General features: G+C 40.7%; 1 protein-coding gene across 1 annotated transcript; it reads right to left on the reverse strand.

Moving 5' to 3' along the window:
* Window positions 1–1,114: 1,114 nt before the first annotated feature.
* On the reverse strand, window positions 1,115–14,916 carry TLR4 (toll like receptor 4). The gene is made up of 3 exons (XM_082470419.1): window positions 11,198–14,916; window positions 6,451–6,617; window positions 1,115–4,105 (listed from the first exon to the last, which is right to left on the reverse strand). Exons 1-3 carry the CDS (start codon window positions 11,288–11,290, stop codon window positions 1,840–1,842), a joined length of 2,526 nt encoding a protein of 841 aa, XP_082326545.1. The 5' UTR covers window positions 11,291–14,916; the 3' UTR covers window positions 1,115–1,839.
* Between the last annotated feature and the right edge of the window lie 5,011 nt (window positions 14,917–19,927).

Here is a 19,927-nt window from a genome sequence, read left to right on the forward strand (position 1 = left end):
TTCTTTCCTTTCTTGTCCACCTCACCTGCAATTTTCAGAATTCCCAGCTGGGAGAGGGGACTGATAGGAAGAAGGCCAGTGACAGCCTTGGATACAGGAAATATTCCAGTCGTATTTTGATTTTCCTCCTTGGAGTCTTGTATATTTGCCTGAACTAACACACAGATGAAGAATGCTTACTTAAATATGAACAGAAACACACTCACATATAGCCTGGACACACACAAAAATGCATGCCTTCAAGCATACTCAGAATATAACACAGGCATTTGTATATAAGGAATCACATACCAACACTAGAGTGAGGACCCAACTCGAACATCTGGAGACATCTACATCAAATGCAAATATTCCCCTTGCAGTATAATCACACTTTCTTCCATGCAGACATGATCACACGAAAAGGAACAGGAACACATAGAGGCATGTGCACAAATACATATATCCACTTTCACTAGCACATAAGGCCTATAAACACACCCAGGCATGTTCAGCAACTCCAACCATGCTCCAACCAAAATACACTCTGGAACACTTAGTCACAAACACACTCCTACATGTGGCCATATTTCCAGTTTTTGACAACCGTATTTTCCAAGTGTCCTCATTGCCCTTTCTTTGACTGCACTATTCTGGGAAAGCTGGCTGCCTGTGCTTTTCAAAGAATTTCCCTTAACACGACCCACAGTAACCTCAAGGACATTACTTTCTCAATGATAATATCTACTCTTTCCTAAATGTGATCATGGAGTGACACCCAACAGGAAACAGCAATGTGTGCTCCCCACCTCGAACCATTTCAAAATCCCCTGAAAGATTCAATGGACCATCAAACAATACTCATTTGCTGCAGAAGAAACCTTTGCTGCAACTCCCATCATGCAGTCACCCCAGCTCTATCAGCCCACATGTTTCTGGGGTCATCAAGAAGAGCTGACCTCCTGAGGTCATCCCACCTCCTGCCCTGCCTCTAGCCTGAATTGCTCATGATGAGACCAGGAAGCTGGACTTGTCTCCCTCTATTATAATAAGTGCCACTTTCAACCAAATTATTTTAATGCTTCCTTCATGACAGTCATAACTTGGTAGGTAATAACTTCAGAATGGCATCAAGTGACAAAGTGACAGAGTATATTTTACATATTTGCTCAAAAGTTAGTGGTTAAATATGGATCTTTCCAGCATGCCTCTAACAGCCTTATTTATGATATGGGTTTATAGAGAAGACGTGAAAAATGAGAACTGGATTTATAAAGACAAAAAAATATCAGGGACTAGTAGTTAATAAATAGAACATGCTAAGGGATAACCAGGATATTTGTGAATTGACTTAAAGTAGGGGGGTGGATCTGAATCTGGAGCCTTTTGAGTCGCAAATAGAATTTAAATTATATTCAAAAGAAAAGGGAAAAGTGAGCCAAGACCTAGATCAGTTGAAACTACCAAAACTGCTTTGTTTTAACATGGCTAAAACATATAACATGAGATGGTTTCTACTCAAAAGACGAAGGAGAAGAAGTCTGTCCTTTTCTAATCTCACTGAGGCCCAATCTCTTAGTTCTAATTCAGTTTGATGGGGTAAGAGTTGAGTTGACTTTCCCTGTCCTGGACTCCTTAGATGAGTTGGTTGAAACATCCACCTGGAAGTTCTGTATTTTAGTACAGTGTTTATTCCCTCTACATTGTAAACTCCATGAGATTAGCAGTCCTGTATATCTTGTGCACCACTAAATCACCAGCCTTTAGCACAATGCTTGGTACGTTGCAGCATTTAATACTTGTTAACTGAACAATCACTGCGTCCAGCTGGGCAAGGAGCACATCAGGAGATTTTCCCCCTCAAGTGGAGGCTGTTGCTTCCTGCTGTCTGCTGTCTGCATCTGCTGTTCCTTCTGGCCTCCATGGTTTACCGTCCAGCAAGGCTTTTCTGAGTCGTCTCCAGAAGATGTGCCGCCCCAGGACACTGTCCTCCCACTCCAGGTAGGTATTCCTGTTGAGAAGGCGGTACAGCTCTACCTGCTGCCGCAGCAGGGACTTCTCCAACTTGTGCAGGACTATGAAGATGATGCCAGCACGGCTGCTAAGAAACTGCCAGGTCTGGGCAATCTCATACTCAAAGATGCACCATCGGCTCTGGATGAAGTGCTGGGACACCACGACAATCACCTTCCGGCTTTTGTGGAAACCTTCCTGGATGATGTTGGCGGCAATGGCCACCCCAGGAATAAAGTCTCTGTAGTGAAGGCAGAGCTGAAAGGGGGGCACCCCCTCCTCCAAGTTCTTTACCAATTCATTCCTCACCCAGTCTTCGTCCTGGCTTGAGTAGATTACAAAAGCATCATAGGTGCTTTCACCTCTGCCATACTTTTTGCAGCCAGCAAGAAGCATTAGGTGGAAATAGAACTTATAGACCAGGACTCCTGCCACAGATACCAAGAGGACGGTGAGAACCGACACACTAATGATCATCTTGTTCATCTGACAAGTGGCATTCCTGAAACTAAGCACGGGCATGTCCTGCATATCTAAAGGTTGTGTACACATCATTTGCTCAGCTCCCACCAAGAGCTGCCTCTGGTCCTTGACCCACTGCAGGAAACTCTGGTGTTCACAAACACAAGCAAAGTCATTCTGAGTAAGATTTAACAAAGCAAGGCTCCTTGGCAAATGCTGTAGTTCTTGCTCCTTGGACTCCATGATACGGTTGAAACTGCAATCCAGAATCCGGAGGGAGTGGAGTGGTTTATAAGGAAGTGTATCCAATGACAAGAGTTTGTTGTGACTCATATTTAGCACCTGAAGTCTAGGGAGGGAGTGAAATGCCATCTGGGATACCTGTTCCAGTTGACACTTAGAGAGGTCCAGGATGATTAAGTTAGTCAGTTCTGTGAAGATATCAGGAAGCAAGTTGTTCTGAAAAGAATTGCCTGCCATTTTCAAGGTTTGGAGGCGGACCAAGCCAACAAAGATGCCATGGAAGACAACTCGGGTGTTGGTATAAGAAATATCAAGGTAACGGAGGTTTCTGAGTGATAGGAATACTGAAAAATCATTGGCCTGTTTCAGATTGGAATGCTGAAAATCCAGATGTTCTAGTTGCTCTAAGCCCAAGAAGTTTGAATTCATAGTAATGACATCATTGAAGCTCAGATCTAAATGCTTCAGTTTGGTTGTCCCAAAATTAGTGTGAGAACAGCAACCCTTGAAACTCAAGCGATTTCTTTTGAGATCTAGAAACTGAAGGTTTGGTAGCTCAAATTCAGTAAAAGTGCTCATACCTTTGTTGTCTATGAAAACAAACTTTTTGAGAGAATTGAGCTTCAATGTGGGAAATTGTTTAAAATTACAGTTAATCAGTTCTAAGTGTTGCCATCTGCAGTCTTTAGGAAGGGCTTCTAGACTGTCTAAATCCAGACTCAACAGAGAAATCATAGAAACATTTACCAAACAATTAAATAAGCCTATATCATCCCTTGGGAATTCACTGAAGTATGCTATCCGAAATTTTTCGAAGGTCAAATTGCACAGTCCCTCCAGGACAGATCTGTCAAAACTTTGCAAGTTCCTTTCATTTTTAAATTCTCCCAAAACCAACCGATTGATTTTTAAACCAGCCAGACCTTGAATACAAATTTTCATTACATGTGTACTATTAAAATTACTTCGCAAAGTCAGTTCATTGAGCTTAATTTCTTTAAAGGTACCTGGTTCAATAAAGTCTAAAGGGTTCAGGGACAAATCTAAAGAGAGGTTGAGCAGGGGCATTTGATGGAGAACCTTCAAGTCTTCATGATAAACATTTTGGATTTTGTTATTAGAAAGATCCAAGTGCTCCAGGTTGGGCAGGTTAGAAAAATATTCAGGAAACTTGAAGGAATGGATAAGATTGTGAGCCACATTAAGCTCCTTCAAGGTTTTGAGATGTCCAATGGGGAAGTCCTCTAGAGATGCTAGGTTTGTCTCCACAGCTACCAGCTTCTCTAAACTTGATAGCCCAGAAAAGGCTCCCGGGGCTAAACTCTGTATAGGGTTTCCTGTCAATATCAAGGTGGAGAGGTGGTTTAGGCCCTGATAGGCATCATCTTCAATCATCTGAATTTCACATCTACAAGGAAAAGAGATACAGATTACATAATATTTCTGCTGAATAAAAAAACAAAACGAAATATCAACACAGTCATCTAGGTCTTCACACAGATATGACATACCATATGATGATGCATAGGCAAAAATATCAAGCAAGGCAGATGAAGCAAAGAAGAAACCCCACAAATTTGGTATTATCATACTGACCCCCATGACAATCTCTTTTTATCACACTAGGCACACATGCTAAGCAGAGGCAGCCCATCCAACAGAGGGAAATCAGTTAAAGATCAATGATTGGGGCACGTGAAGACTGAACCTTGGATCAACTTTAGCCATTTCCTGCCACACATAATCGTGATTATATATCTGATTGGTACAGATGAGGCAGATAGTTGTTAGTTGTTAGGCATGATAAATGACTAGTGAATGTCAATTTCAAAGGTATAAAAAATTACACCAAAGTGTCACAGATATCCTTAATGTTCATGAAAAGTTCTCCATATAGGGCTCATCACTTAATGTTAATCAGAGTATTAAGATGAAGAGAATATTTAACTTGGAAGCAGGAGATGTGAACATGAATCTCTGGTCGCTGTCAACAAGGCATGTGCATGTATATGAATCCCTTAAACTCTCCAAGCCTCAATTTCCTCATCTACAAAAAAGAAAAAAATGTATCAATAGATTTCCATAGGAAAAAAAAGGCTGCCTGGTCTATCACAAAGAATCCTTAGAAGATAAGTGGAGTTACTGTATATGAAGAACACTGTGAAGCAACATGAAAAGTCAGAGTATCTATTGCACTATAATCTGTCCTTGCCCTAATCCAGAATCTCCTCCTGGCTAACCAGGAGGGGGAGCTAGCCTCTCTCCAAGCACATATTTAAAGCCTCTGAGGGTAGTTCCTTGGGTATGTGGTGCGTCGAAAATGAATTATAAGGGACATTGATGAGACTCTTTTGTTTAAAAAAAAGCGTTGGTCTGTCTACCTCAATTCAGTATATTTCTTGACAAAATTCTCATTCAGAAAACTGAAATTTAGAAACGAATGGAATGCTATAATAGTATTTTATGCTTATAAAATCTACTTTACAAGGTTTTTAATATATATAGCGTGTTAACATTTAGTATCACGGTTAACCCTGTGGGGTAAGGTTCACCATTTGTGTTTCACAGATATGAAAACTGAGAATCAAGTCACACAAAGTGACATGCCTCAGGCCATATGGCAGTAAATGTTGGAGGAGGACCCAGCTCAAGTCTTCTGACCTCCATAAGGCTCTATGTCACTGCCTTCAAAATGCTTGATCCCCCCTTTGTTGTAGTCTATCAATATCCAAGTTAGAGTATAAAACATAAGATGACCACTCTTCTGCAGGAATATCTACTATCCTCTTATCCTTTACTAAGAGTTTCTATAATAAAATGTCATACATAAAATGTTTCTCCATTTTTCACAAACCCTTATAGAGATTATAGTCCATTATCTACTACATTTCTAAATAAGGTCCCTGATGATGAAAATGATTTTAGGATTCAATTCCCCCCAAAATGATGATAATAACTTCACCTGTTCTAATGAATGATATACTTCCCTGTATCAGAAAAATAAAACATTAGTCACTGTTCTTTCTCACAGCAGATGTTTTCCTTTGATCTTGTTATCTTTCTCTTTGGGTTACTTGTATCTTTCTAATTCCTTATCCTCTACCCCACTTCCAATATTCTAGACATTATTTGAATCCCACTCAGTTCATGAACTCTATATTGATTATTCACTGCATAGAAGGCCCCTTTTCTGTACAACACAGTGTCTTGCCTCTAGTTTGTAAATAACTTATCACCTACTCTTATATATTACTATCCTTATTATCTCAGGTTCAAAATCCAAAACCAGAATCAAGTAGCATGTGTTGAATGTCTACTATGCTGAGCACCATGCTCAGGATTTAAACATATCAATTCTTTCAAGTGGATATGCCCTCCTTAGTAGCTAGGGTTGTATGTTATATATCAACATACTCTCCGTTCCTAGCAGAGTGAACAACATATAGCAAGTAGTCAATAAATATCTGCTGATGAAAGAGTTTGAGTCAGTTTACTCCCCTAACTTAAAAGAAAATCAAAGATAGAATTGTCCTTAGAGACTGTCTCATCCAACTGCTCATTTCACAGATAAGAAAGCTGAGACCTGGAGAAGGGAGGTGGCTTGCCCAAAGTTATATAGCAAGTAAGATGTCTGTTGCATGAATAAATAGATGAATGAAAATGAGACTTCATTAATCAGGCTCTCTGACTTAAGAATGAAATGATAAAACAATGAACATTTCTCCTTGTACAATGGTAAAACTCATACATTACCTGGATAAATCCAACATCTGCAGTTCTGGGAAGTTGGAGAAGCTATGGCTGTTTAAATGACTCAGGTGGTTAAAGCTCAGGTCCAGTATCTTGGTCGATGTGGGGATGTTGTCAGGGATTTTGTAGAGATTCAGCTCCATGCATTGGTAACTAATGTTAGGAACCACCTGAAATGATCAGACATTAGATGCAGTGTCTTGCTGCATGCACCTTACCAGACCTCCCAGCAACTCTCCTCTCCTAGGCCAAAGCCTGGGATGCCACTGGGACAAGCACAGGGGCCAGTCAGCCTTCTTTCATCCATCCATCCATCCAGTCATGCATCCACCCAATCATCTGTTCATCCATCCACCCATCCATTCATTTATCCACTCACTTCATTCTTATAAAATGTCTTACTCTAGATTAGGAAGGGAAAAGCACCTAGCCAACGTTTAACCTCTGCTATCACAATGGCAGCATTTAGCGAGAAGCAATGGAGTCAAGTGGTGAAGAGCTGAAGCTCTAGAGTCCAAAAGCTCTGGGTTTCACCCTATCTCTTCCCTGTGATTTGCAACAAGGGATTTTGTTGTTGTTGTTGTTGTTGTTGTTTTAAATTATTTATTTATTTTGGGCTGTGTTGGGTCTTCGTTGCCGTGCACAGGCTTTTTCTAGTTGCGGAGAGTGGGGGCTACTCTTCGTTGCGGTGTGCGGGCTTCTCATTGCGGTGGCTTCTCTTGTTGCAGAGAACAGGCTCTAGGTGTGCAGGCTTCAGTAGTTGTGACACGCAGGCTCAGTAGTTGTGGTTCACAGGCTTGGTTGCTCCGCGGCATGTGGGATCTTCCAGAGCCAGGGATCTAACCCGTGTCCCCTGCATGGGCAGGCAGATTCTTAAGCACTGTGCCACCAGGGAAGTCCCACTGTTGTTTTTCTAAATACACCTCTTGTTGTATACAAGCTTAGGGAGACTGCGAGTCAGGTGTCCAGACCTTCCTTAGTCATAGTGCAATTTTTGCCAATTGTATTCTTTCCCTTGGATCACTGACCTTTGAGCAGATGAGATAGAAATGGGGACAAATCTTTGAAGTGCATCGACTTCAGTGGTGGAACCTAGTGAATAAGGTCAAGCGCTTGATGCTGTCTTGGTTCCTCTGCTGATTTCTATCATACTTTCCCAAATTCTTTGTAAGCCTTGTTCTCCAAACTCCCATTTAATTTCCTAATTCTCTGATTCTTCAACAAAATTCCTTGCTTAAGCCAGCTAATTTTGGTTTTCAGTTTAAAACCAGTAGAATCTTTTAAAAGAATTAATGAGATAAGGTATTAAAGAGATTATCTCAAAGCCTATTACATTGTAAATGATCAATAAATGTTAGCATGTATTATTATTGGCTATTATTAATTCCCCACTATATGCAGGCTTGTTTCTTATATGTTACATGTTTGAATTTAATTTTCAAATAAACCTTTTTAAGAAGAAGAATTCAGTGAGATGAAGTAACATGCGTAACGTCTCACAGGCCATAGTGCAGCTCTTTGCTTTATTCACTTGTCTCCTGAAAGGTTATTCCTCGCAGAATTCTCACAGCCCATACTGTCTAATAGAGGATGGTGCCAGGCATCATCCCTTACCCTCTTTTATCCTCCTTCACAGGCGGCATCACTATCATTATGCCTTCTATGTGATTGTTCCATACGTACTGTTTGCTTCCCTCACTAGATCGTAAGCTTTGAGACTCTCGCTCTCTGTCTCCAGCACTCAGAATGATGCCCGGAAAATGGTTAATGCTCAATAAAATTTGTCGAACAAATGAATTGATAACTGATTACATGGAAGTTTATTCAAATCCCAGTTGAAGGCATTTTCTGCTAAGTGCTGTGGGCAGCACAAAGACCAATGTGATAAGGCTCCAGACTTCAGTGAGCTCACAGTCTAGAGTAAGAGTTTTGATAGGAGCACAACTCATTCCTGAAAAGGGAAAATGTTCCCTTTGGTTCAGAAAAGGTAGAGATCAATCCTGGATCCAGGGATTGTAGATTGTAGAAGGCTTCCAAGAAAGAGAATATTTCCAGGTGGGTCTGGAAGGATAAGTGAGATTTGGATATGGAAAGAGGAAGAAGGAGGGAAGAGTGTGAGTACACAGGGGTGGAAAACTAGCTCAGATTAGCTGGTGTGTGGCAGGAGTGGTGAAACCTAAGCCAGAGGGGAAGCCAGAGCCAGATCAGGAGGGCCTCATACTTTGTCCTGTGGCAATACTTTTAATCACTTAACACGTATAAATTGAACAACTACATGTGCTAGGCACTGGGATAACGTGATAAATAAAACCAGCAATGATCTTGCCCTCTTACAGATTCCATTTCAACAGAAAGACAAACAGTGAACAATAAATATATATATATATATATATATATATATATATATATATATATTCACTACACTATATTTATTTTATATATATAGTATATATATGTATAGCCAATGATGTGATATAAAAAAATAAAGCAGCATAGGAGATTAGAGGCAAATATAGGGAGTGGGGAGCTCTACATGAGGCAATCAAGGAAGACTTCCCAGAGGAGGTGACATTTAAGCAGAAATTTGAATGAAGTGAGGGGTTAAGCTATGAAAATATCTAGGGCTGCACTGTCCAATATGGTAGCCACTAGCCACACACGGCTGTTGAGTATGAGAAATGTGGATAGTTTAAATATGATAAATGTAAAATATATGCAAATCCCAAGGACTTAGTACCGAAGAAAGAATGTAAACTATCTTGTTAATAGTCTAGTATATATTACATTTTGAAATAATATTTTGAATATACTGACTTAAATAAAAATATTATTAAAGTTAAATTCATCTGTTTGTTTTTATTTTTTTAACTACTAGAACATAGTTTAAAACATAGTTTTAAATATAAATTCAGTTAGTTAAAATTAAGTTAATTTGGTTAAATAAAAATTTAGTTAAATTTAGTTTATTAAATGTATCGTTTAAATTTAAATAATATCATGTGACCCATTGAGCAGCACTGATCTAGGGGAAAAGCATTCTAGCTAGAGGAACTAGCCAGTGCAAAGGCCCCATGGTAGGAAAAGGTCCTAATAGCAATGGAAAGTTATTAAAAGTTTTTAAGGACGGTAATTTGTTAGATCTGTACCTCAGGAAAAACAACAACAATGACAAATAAACAGCAGATGAAAATGAGCAGATTAGATTAAAGGAAGGGGGCTAAGGGGTCAGGAGATGAGTCACTGCCCAAGAGTCAAGGCCAGGGGAACTGAGGATCTGCCCTAGGGTGGCACTGAGGTGATGGGCAGGGTTGGACAAGTTTCAGAAACTGAGAGCCTTTGGGGCATGGGCAATGGGAGGAGCCAGGAGTGGCTGTAATTTATCCTGGGGTGACCATGATTGGAGGATCTATACCCACTAACTGAACAGCAGGAGGGACACAGGGAGGAGGACAGTGAGCAGGGAAGGGGGGGAGCAGAGGACGTGGAAATAACACATTTGTCTTTGTTACGTATTAAAGTACACAATTTCCCCCACGTCCTCAACGTCAGGACTGCTGGTTATGCTTTTCTTGAATTTCTGCCACACCCTAGATCCCAGGACATTCTTCTGGCTGTTTGGTTCTGCCCTGGGCTTTCCAAAGCAACTGTGAAGTCCATGCAGGGGAAAAACAAAGGAGATCCTTCATGAATGAGATTACAAACCAGCTGGTTGGTGTTTCACAACGAAAGAAAGCATTGGACTTCCCTGGTGGTGCAGTGGTTGAGAAACCGCCTGTCAGTGCAGGGGACACGGGTTCGATCCCTGGTCCGGGAAGATCCCACATGCCGCGGAGCAACTAAGCCCATGCGCCACAACTGCTGAGCCCGCGCTCTAGAGCCCGCGAGCCACAACTACTGAGTCCACATGCCACAACCACTGAAGCCTGCATGCCTAGAGCCCGTGCTCCGCAACAAGAGAAGCCACTGCAATGAGTAGCCCCCACTCGCCGCAACCAGAGAAAAACCCGTGCGCAGCAACAAAGACCCAACGCAGCCAGAAACAAGAAATAAATAAAATAAAATCATAAAATAAATAAATTTATTTACAAAAAAAAGAAAGAAAGCATTGCCTTAGCTGATATTTTGCATCTTTCCCTGTCTCTTTTTCTTCTCTCTTCATCGCTCTTTCTCTGTATCTCTGTCTCTCCTTTTCTTTTTCAACTCCTTTTCTTTTCATTTTTTGGACAGAACTATGACTAGATTCAGAAGTCTGAAATCCACTTAGAAAGTTCTTTCTATTAAGAGACCAAAAAAATCTTCTTCCTGAGATTGAAAGGGGCAAAGCAACAGCTTGAAACATAGTGTACAAACCACCAGCGTTAAGCAATGACAAGAAGCAGGTTTCTTACAACTTTCTATTAAAGCCCATAATTCTTTTATCAATGTGAAAACTAGTCTCAGAGAGGTTTAATAACTTCTGCAAGGTCACACACCCCAAAAGTGAAAGAACAGTGAATTTAAGCAGGTCTATCTGACCTGAAGTCCCTAGGAGCACTTTAACTCCTAAATGGGACATGACCCTATGGGCTGCTTGTTAATGTCCTATAGCCTTGAATCATTTGGTCCCTGTGGTTTCTTAGATCTGTAAGGTAATTTGATGTCTGTTTGCAAATGAAACTAACTGGGGCCCCGTCATGGGAAACTGAGCAGAGAGCAGTTTTTCAGAAGCAAGGCAAAGCTCCAGGAAGAGGAGCTGCCTCCAGCCACGTACCTGTACACAAGGGTCCCAGCCCTCCGACCTCAGGCAGAAGAGGAGGGCCATGGCTGGGATCAGAGCCGCAGCCAGGCGGGTGCGAGGCATCATCCTGGCATTTTCTGTGACCAGAAGTGGCCTTCTGAAAACATGACCCTCTGTGTCTGCCGGTCAAGGCAGCCTCCGAGGCACTGTGCTGTCTTCTCTTCCCTGCCCCAGGGCACTGACTGTATTCAAAGCAGTGCTGGGTTAAGGGAGGAGAGGAAGTGAGAGTGGCAACCTTAGCATTCTGGACTTTTGTTTCTCTGATATTTATCTCCTCTGTCACTGGAGGGGAAGTTAGAAGAAGAAGAAGAAAATGTCTGCAGACCAGGGGCTGGAGTAACAGCAAGAGGAAGCTGGCTTTTATCCCAGGAGGTCATCTGACCTCAGGATTAGTGAGTTTAGGAAAGTAATCAGACTGGTCATACAGCATGTGTGACTAACTACCAAGGACGGTGGCTTCCCACTTTTGTTTCAGTAGTGGAAACTTACTGTCTGTATTAATTTCCTAGGCCACCATAACAAAAACCACAGACTAGGTGGCTTAAACAACAGATATTTATTTTCTCACAAAGTTCCAGAGGCTAGATGTCTGGTCAGCAGGGTTGATTTCTTCTCAGGCTCTTTCCTTGGCTTGTAGATGGCCGTCTTCCCCACTGTGCCTTCACATGGTCTTTCCTCTGTGTGTGACTGTGTCCTAAGTTCCTCTTCTTATAAGGAAATCAGTCAGTCAAACTGGATGAGGGCCCACCCTAATCCATGACCTCATCACCTCATTTTACCTTAATTACCTTTTTAAAGACCCAATCTCAAAATACAGTCACATTCTGAGGTACTGGGGTGAAGACTCCAACCTTTAAATTTTGGCAGGGGATACTATTTAGCCCACGGCACTGTCCAATTTTATGAAATCAAGATTCATAAAAGATAAGCCCACATTTATGAAACATTGAAAATAAAGCTCCAGTGAAACACATTTTGAAAAGTACAGGAATATTGGGGAAAGATTGGGATGAAAAATCAAATATACCGAAATTCAAATCCAGCCTAGGTGATTTATGGTCTTGTAGCATTGATCAAGTCACTTAAACTATTGAGACTTAATTTCTGGTCTGTAAAATGGTATAATAGTTCTAACCACAACAGAAGTTCACATTTATGAAATTTCATAAATATAAAGCCACGTGATGCAAGCCACTAAGCATTAGTTTTCTGGTCTTTAAAGTGGAGATAATCACATTTGTCTTGCATGATTGAATTAAGTTAATTTACGTAAAATGCCTAGTCTAGTGCATGGTTCATCAGGATATTCCATAAATTGGTAGCTATTAAGGTGATTAAAAATAAGAATGTAATAAGGATAATAATTCAAAGTACTGTTATGGGATTAAATAAGACAGCATTTGTAAAGCTTTGAGGACAGAGAGTGTCTAGGGTGTAAGAAGTGCAGTGTAAGTTTCTGTTAAATAAGAACGTAGGTTAAAATGGGGATGTTATTGGTATTGTATCCTAAATAGTTCTACCAAGATGTTCCCCAGGCACCTCAAATCCAACACATCTAAAATCAGGCTGTGAGGGAGCATGTCATAGGGGACGGAGCACAAACTCTTGCAGACTTCTTCAACAACACTGCTGTAAAATTAAGCTAAAAAGAGTCCCCCTGTCAAAATGTAGCTTTAAGGATTGACTGAGACTATGTAAAGGTCTTAAAGCTGTACCTGGCACAGAGTAGGTGCTCAATAAAGTTTAGTTCCCTTGAAAGTTAACAGCATTTTACTTCCATAGTCATCCAAAATGGAAATCTTTTTGACTTCCTCATTTCTCTCATCAAATGTATATTAACTATATTTTCATATTTTCTGTATTCTTGATGCTCTGGCATTGGTGGCCTTGCTGATGAGGATAGACTGGGCTAGTCGGTTCTTAGAGATTGCAAATGATTTGCCCTGAAGCATATTTTCATATGCAAACTAACCAAACCAGAGCCCATGCTCTGAAACACCTCCTCTCTCTGGCTTTTATACAGTAAGTCCCCTACATATGAACCTTCAAGTTGTGAACTTTCAAAGGTGCAAATGTGAGTTTTCATGTTCAATCACGTAAGTTAGTTCATGTGTCTGGCCTACATTGTCATGTGTGTGCATCCTCTGCAAGTGGTTGTGCTTTTGTGTACTTTACTGTACAGTACTGTATAGAGTACAGTAGTACAGTATCTTTATTTCAAGCTAGATCTGCGAGAGGACAACTTCATTGAACTCCTTGCTATGCAACACAAGGAGCTTACTAATGAAGAACTGATGGAATTGGAGGCCCAGAGAAAGGATGAAAAGAGACAAGAAGAAGAAGAAGTAACTGAAGAACCAGAGAGATTCACAATGCAGGAAATGGCAAAGGGATTTTTTTATTTGAGGAGGCACGGTTAGTATTTAAGGTACAGCACCCAAACATAGAAGGGTACACGAAGGTTGTAGCAGCAGCCGTTCAGAATGCAATCCAGTGCTACCATGTCATCTGTGACGAGAAAAAAAGAGCTACTACCCAGACATCACTGGATTGTTTTTCAAGAGGGTAGACAGTATTGAATCCAGCAAGGAGCCAGAACCTGTGCCATCAACATCAGGCGTGAGCGAAATTGCAGCTTGCCCTCCATCTCCTATTGCTAACAATCCTTCAGCTCTACCATCTCCCACCACCTCTCCCTCCTCCCGTCAGTAACTCTTCTTGCCTGTTCACTCGATGCCAGCCCCTGTATGCCAGCTGTTGTACTGTACTACTGTACTTTGCAAGGTATTATACTATAAGATTAAAAGTATTTTCTTTAGTTTTTGTTTGTTTTTTATGTATTATTTGTGTGAAAAGTATTATAAACCTATTACAGTATAGTACTATATAGCCAATTGTGTGAGTTGGGTACCTAGGCTAACTTTATTGGACTTAGGAATAAATTGGACTTTTGAACGTGATCAAATGGAACTCATTTCTGAGTAGGGGACTTACTGTAATATAGAAGGCAGTGTTCTTCTGCCTTAATCATCAGAGGGCCAGGTACCAGACAACTAGAGAAAGCCCGTATACCCCAGAGCCTGCTGAACTTAAAGTATCCAATCCTAAGCCTGCTTACCCTGCTTTTTCTTGCCTTTCCCACAGAAGCCATAATAAAGGCCCCTGCCCACGCCTTCCCCTTGCTCCTTCTGCCTCCTGATGGACTCTGGTGCTTCCCCATGTGGCTCCTCGGGGTGTCACATGCCCCCTCCTCTTGGGAACTGTGAGTAACAAACTATCTTTTCAGTGGCAATTGTCTCCTGATCTGTAGGTCTCACAACACCTGCATAATAATAAAATCAGCATTTTACAACAAAACATTCTACCAAGTTCTAGAGATTTTTATCTGTAAAATAATTCTAAAACGTCAGTCTTCATTTCTATTAGCATGACCATTGAACACATCCCTTGGCCTAGAGTATTGCAATGCACTGCTCAAGGGTCTTCCAGGGTCCAGACACACTTCTTCCAAAGTCTCAACTCTTCTTATCCATCCTTTATCCCCAAATCAAAGCAATCTTCCTAAAATGCAAATAAAACTATCTCATGCCATGTCAATAATATTCTGAGGCTGTGTATTGCCTAGACCCCAAGCATCTTGGCCTACCCCCCACTATACACACACACACACACACACACACACACACACACACACACACACACACACACACATACACACACACACTGAAGTGTTCAGCTCCACAGCACCAATTCTATTCTACACTAGGAAGGGGAACAAAAATCTATGTTGATCAGGGGGTTATCAGTGCCACAACCTTAGCATCCTGTAATATCCATTTCATGATGATTATAAGAAAGTAACAAGAGTGAACAATCACAACATAGCCTGGCTCAGGGAAGAAAGCCCCTCACAGTTTGGCATATCTAAGAACCAAATCTGATTCCATTCAACAATTCTAAGTTTCACATTTTTTCATACGTTAACACCTCTCAAATCAGAACGTGTCTCATAATTGACAACATATTACAATTATCATTGGCAGAGTTTTTTTTTTCTTTCCTGGTGACAAATAAGGTAATGGTATATCTAACAATCAGTGGTACCTTGTATTCAATGAGGAACAGTTTGTCAATAAGAAGACAAAAACAAACAAACAAAAAACCCACAAGCTCCGTTCAAATAAATAAAGAAAACAAATGGTTGGAGAATAAAGAGATTTGTTTCTTAAGTACTCCTTAGAACATGTACTAGAGTAATGGGCATTTTGCATCTACAAAGAAAAATAGAGTACTCAATGTTTCCTAAACTTTTTGACCCACGGTGAATCTCTTTTATCCTTGGATACCCATTACCAGCCCTGTATCCATTAGCATGCTGTGGAACCATGTTCCTGTGATCTATAGTACAGAAAATGCTACTCTTAAGCAGAATCATGAAGGATATTCTCCTGGCACCCAGCGACCCAATCCCTGTCTCTAGGGCTGGGTCATCACATGAAGTACTGCCCTGTATTTTTCGTCCAAATACCCTGCCTACCAGCAGCGAGTGAGTGCACCCCACAGGGACTGTCAAGGCAAACAGCCTAAGTAGTGCCTACTCCTCCCCAGCCTGAAATGTCTATGGCACTTCTGTGTTATTTTAAAAATTACTTTGAATTTTCTATCTCTGTATTGTTTGTCTCTACCAGTAGACTGTAAACTCCATGAGGGTAGAAGCTTTGTCCAGTTTCATATATATTGAATGCATGGGTATATACTCAGTAAGTAATTAATGAATGGATCAATGAACAATATATCTGAATTTGTTCTTAATATGCAGCTAGTATTTTAGAGTATTTGTCCCTTTCCATTAATGTGATTCTCTTATAATATGTTCAGTGATTATTCTGGGGCTTTCTTACTATTCTCATACTTTTAAATACTTGTTCTTTATACTTTTATTATGGTTATGCTTTTCTACTCCCTAATATTCCCTGTGGGTACATGTGCCCCAGTTTAAGCAACACAGAATAATAGAGTCACAGCAAGTGGGTTGGGATAGAAGTCCTTATTGCAGTAAACACCATGCCTTGTCTTGGGTTAGAAAACTCTTTGTCTCTTTGAGTCATGAACCTGAGGCAGAGGCTGGTTGATTATGAACAAGAGAGTCCTTCCTCTTTGTTCTGTCTCTGTACTCCTCCAAATCATTCAGTGGATCTCTGCTTGTCCATCCAGACCCTGGAAAGGTATGGTGTAATATATAGAAGACTATATTTTAAAATATTTAATTATTCTATTTACTTTCTGGCATCATCATTTCTTGGTATGTGACTTACCTTTAACTTCACCGAGTTTCCTTAACAGTGTAATGGAAATAACACTGTGGCCTAATCAATAATATTGTTTGAGGGTTAAATGAGATAGTATATGTGGATGTACTTGTAAATGTTACAGTTCTACACAAATGTTGACTACCATTCACTCATTCAGTCATTCACCAAATATGTAGTAAATGCTTAACATCTGCCAGGCACTGTTCTAGGCACTAGGATACATCAGTGAATAAAACAGACACCCCTGCTTGCATGGAGCTCATGTTCTAATGAGGAGAGAGCCAAGAGCAATTATAAATAAGTATGTTACACAGTATGTTAGAGTATGTTAAGATCTATGGGTGGAAAATTAAAAGAGTAAGTGGTAAAATTCAATGAAGAGTGGTAAGGGTACTGAAGTTTTAAATAGGGCAGTCAGTATGGGCCTCCTTGAGAAAGACATTTCGAGCAGATTCCTGAAGGAGTTGCTAGCCATGCAGGTATCTGGGAGAACATTGGGAGCAATTTTGCCCGTCGGGGACATTTGGCAATGTCTGAAGACATTTCTGTTGTCACAACTTGGGAGCAGTAAGTGTTGCTACTGGGATCCAGTGAGTAAAGCCAGGGATGTTGCTAAACATCCCACAATGCACAGGACAGGCTCCCAATCCAAAATACCAATAGTGCCAAGGTTAAGAAACCCTGAATTAGAGGGATAAGCTGGTGCAAAAGCCTAGGGACAGGAAATTGTCACAACCAACAAGGAAGCCAGTGTAGAGATGCACAAGTGACCATCTAGATCACTTAGGGTGAGGTAGGCCATTGTAAAGACTTTTGAATCTTCTTGATACCTACCCCAGGCTCCCCAGGCAGGCACTGTCACTCTTTTCTCAGTGCTCCCACAGCAACCAGCTGTCATGCTCAATAGCGATTAATTTTCTGCATGTCTCACTAGGCTTTCAAGCCCTTGATGATAGCAGTCAAATCTGGTCCATCTCTGTACACCCTGTGCCTATCACAGTGCTTAATACCCAGTAGGAGTTCAATGTATGTTATTTGCATCAATGATTATGATAATAACTTTGGTTTTTTATTCAATATACAGGCTAATAAGATCCATGAAAGGACAGATTTTGTCAGTTATATTCATAGCTGTAGCCGCAATGCCTAGTCGTTACCAAGTACATAATAAGTGCTTAATAAACACTGATTGAATAAAAGAATGAGTAGGTTATATACATAATCAGCCCTTCCTTTGATTTCTGGTCAGTCAGATTTCTCCTCTTCTTAGCAACTTATCTTGAAAAAGAGGAAAGAGAAGTTGAAAAGGAATATCTGCTCTTTTTTCTAGAAGACAACCTATGACAAAATACTCTGAGCTGGTAAGCTGATGCAACCGTGCTATACTGGCAGGTCACATTATAACACATAAGTGTAGACAGCACATGCTTGCATAACCCAGGGTAATCTTTGGAAAAGGGTAAGGACATGAGTAAATAAATATTATTTGTCAACTAGCTGGTTGATTCCACAAGTAGCTCCCCTTTTCTCCTATTTCCCACACTAGAGGAATCCAGAAATCTGGAGATGATCCGATGGGGAAAGGATGAACAAATATGCAACCTGGGTAAATAAATGCACATGGAGCACTGAAAAGTATCCCGTGAATGCTTTCCTTGAGCTTCAAGAGATACAGTTCAATCCATACAGAGTGGAAAGGATGGTGCAAGATTCAGAGTGACATTCCTAGTACCCCAGCTTTATCCTTAGCCTTTGAGAGAACGCTACTTATAAGCTATCCCTTCCTCTGCAAAAAGTATTATACGTGAACCCTGTTCCTCACGTGCTCTGCCAGACCCCTGCAGACCCTTGGTCCTTAACTCTTCTCTTCCTTCCAACGTCCAGGCGTTGTGTTAGCTACAGACTTATTAATATGAGTTGTTAGTTTTTCCCTGTTTGGCTTGGTGTTGTTGATGGGTAGGGGAAAGGGAAAAGTCTACAGATTCTAAGGAGAAGAGCATAGGACAATAAGACCCTTGTGGACTGACCACCAAGTAGGAGGAAAAAAAAAAAAAAAACTAAAATAAAAAGAAACCCAAAGGATGGATACTTACACGATGAAAGTGAAACTCATTTCAATCAATTATTTTATATTTGATGCTTATATAAGTACTTGCCTCCTTTCCTGGTCTGAGTCAAAGTAGGGGAAAAAAAATAGGGGAAAACCTTTCCTAGTGCCTTGGTCTTAGACGGCTGAGGCTCCAGGGAGCAGGAAGATGAAGAGAGAAAGAGAGAAAATAAAAAGGTTTGATGTGACATTGTGGAAAGGGATTGTGCTTGGGGTAGCATAAAATATGTTTAGAATACTAAACATAAACATGCTTCTATTTTGACTCCGTCCTTTTGATCCACGCCAGAGACCATGCCTTTTTTGTCTTTGATTCCTCTAGAGCTCAGCAAAGGGAACTGCTCAGAGGAAATAGCCATCAAATGTGTCCTGAATGACTCAGCGAAGGAAAAACTCTCAATGAATTGGCATGGAATAATAACTGAAATGTATGGACTATGCATTTGATTGGGAGTTTTTGCTTTTAATGCTTCATCATGTCTTAGCTGTGTGACATCAGCCAAGTCATTTAACTTCAATAAGCCTTAGTTTCTTTCTCTGTAGAATGCTTCCTGTAAAGACAAAATGAGATAATGTAGGCTACGACCATGACAAATTAAGTCTGTTAGTACTTGATGAAGATTTCTCACTGCTTGTGGAAAAGTAGCACCCAATGCTCCTTTCTGATCACAGACAGCTTTTTCTGGGTTGACTTCTTAATATCTTACATCTTTGAGTTAGTCTGAGTTTCCCACAGCTTGAGAAGATGGAAAGTAAATGGCTGATGGAGCTCCTGTAACTTTGTATATTGGAGTTTAATTCCCACAACCTGTTTCCCCCACTGAAAGAGCACATGTTACTTTATGAGGGCTACTGGAATTGAATGTGAAAAGGAGGTGGTGACTCAGGGTGTTTGGGGAAAAAATCTTGTTTTCCAAGGCTTCAGACTCAGCTCAAAGCAGATCGCCACATTGTTCTTTGTTTCCTTCTTCAGCTTCCTCTATTCCCAGCCCCTCACACTCATATATAGCAGTCAAAGTGACTTCAGTTTCCACCGGATTTTTTTAGAAATATTGTTCTGGCCCTTATGCATACTTACTTAGTTTTTTTTAAAATATTTATTTATTTATTTGGTTGCACCAGGTCTTAGTTGCAGCAGGTGGGCTCCTTAGTTGCGGCACATGGGCTCCTTAGTTGCGGTATGCAAACTCTTAGTTGTGGCATGCATGTGGGATCTAGTTCCCTGACCAGGGATTGAACCCGGGCCCCCTGCATTGGGAGTGTGGAGTCTTATCCACTGCACCA

Source organism: Balaenoptera physalus (assembly GCF_965194825.1).
Source record: "Balaenoptera physalus genome assembly, chromosome: 7".
Lineage (NCBI taxonomy): Eukaryota > Metazoa > Chordata > Mammalia > Artiodactyla > Balaenopteridae > Balaenoptera > Balaenoptera physalus.

Excerpts from the sequence above, each read along its gene's own strand:
- TLR4 (XM_082470419.1), bottom strand. The coding sequence starts at position 11,290 with ATGATGCCTCGCACCCGCCTGGCTGCGGCTCTGATCCCAGCCATGGCC. Across the intron at positions 6,618-11,197 it reads GCTGGGACCCTTGTGTACAG|GTGGTTCCTAACATTAGTTA; the intron begins GTACGTGGCTGG and ends TGATCATTTCAG. Across the intron at positions 4,106-6,450 it reads CAGATGTTGGATTTATCCAG|ATGTGAAATTCAGATGATTG; the intron begins GTAATGTATGAG and ends TTTTCCTTGTAG.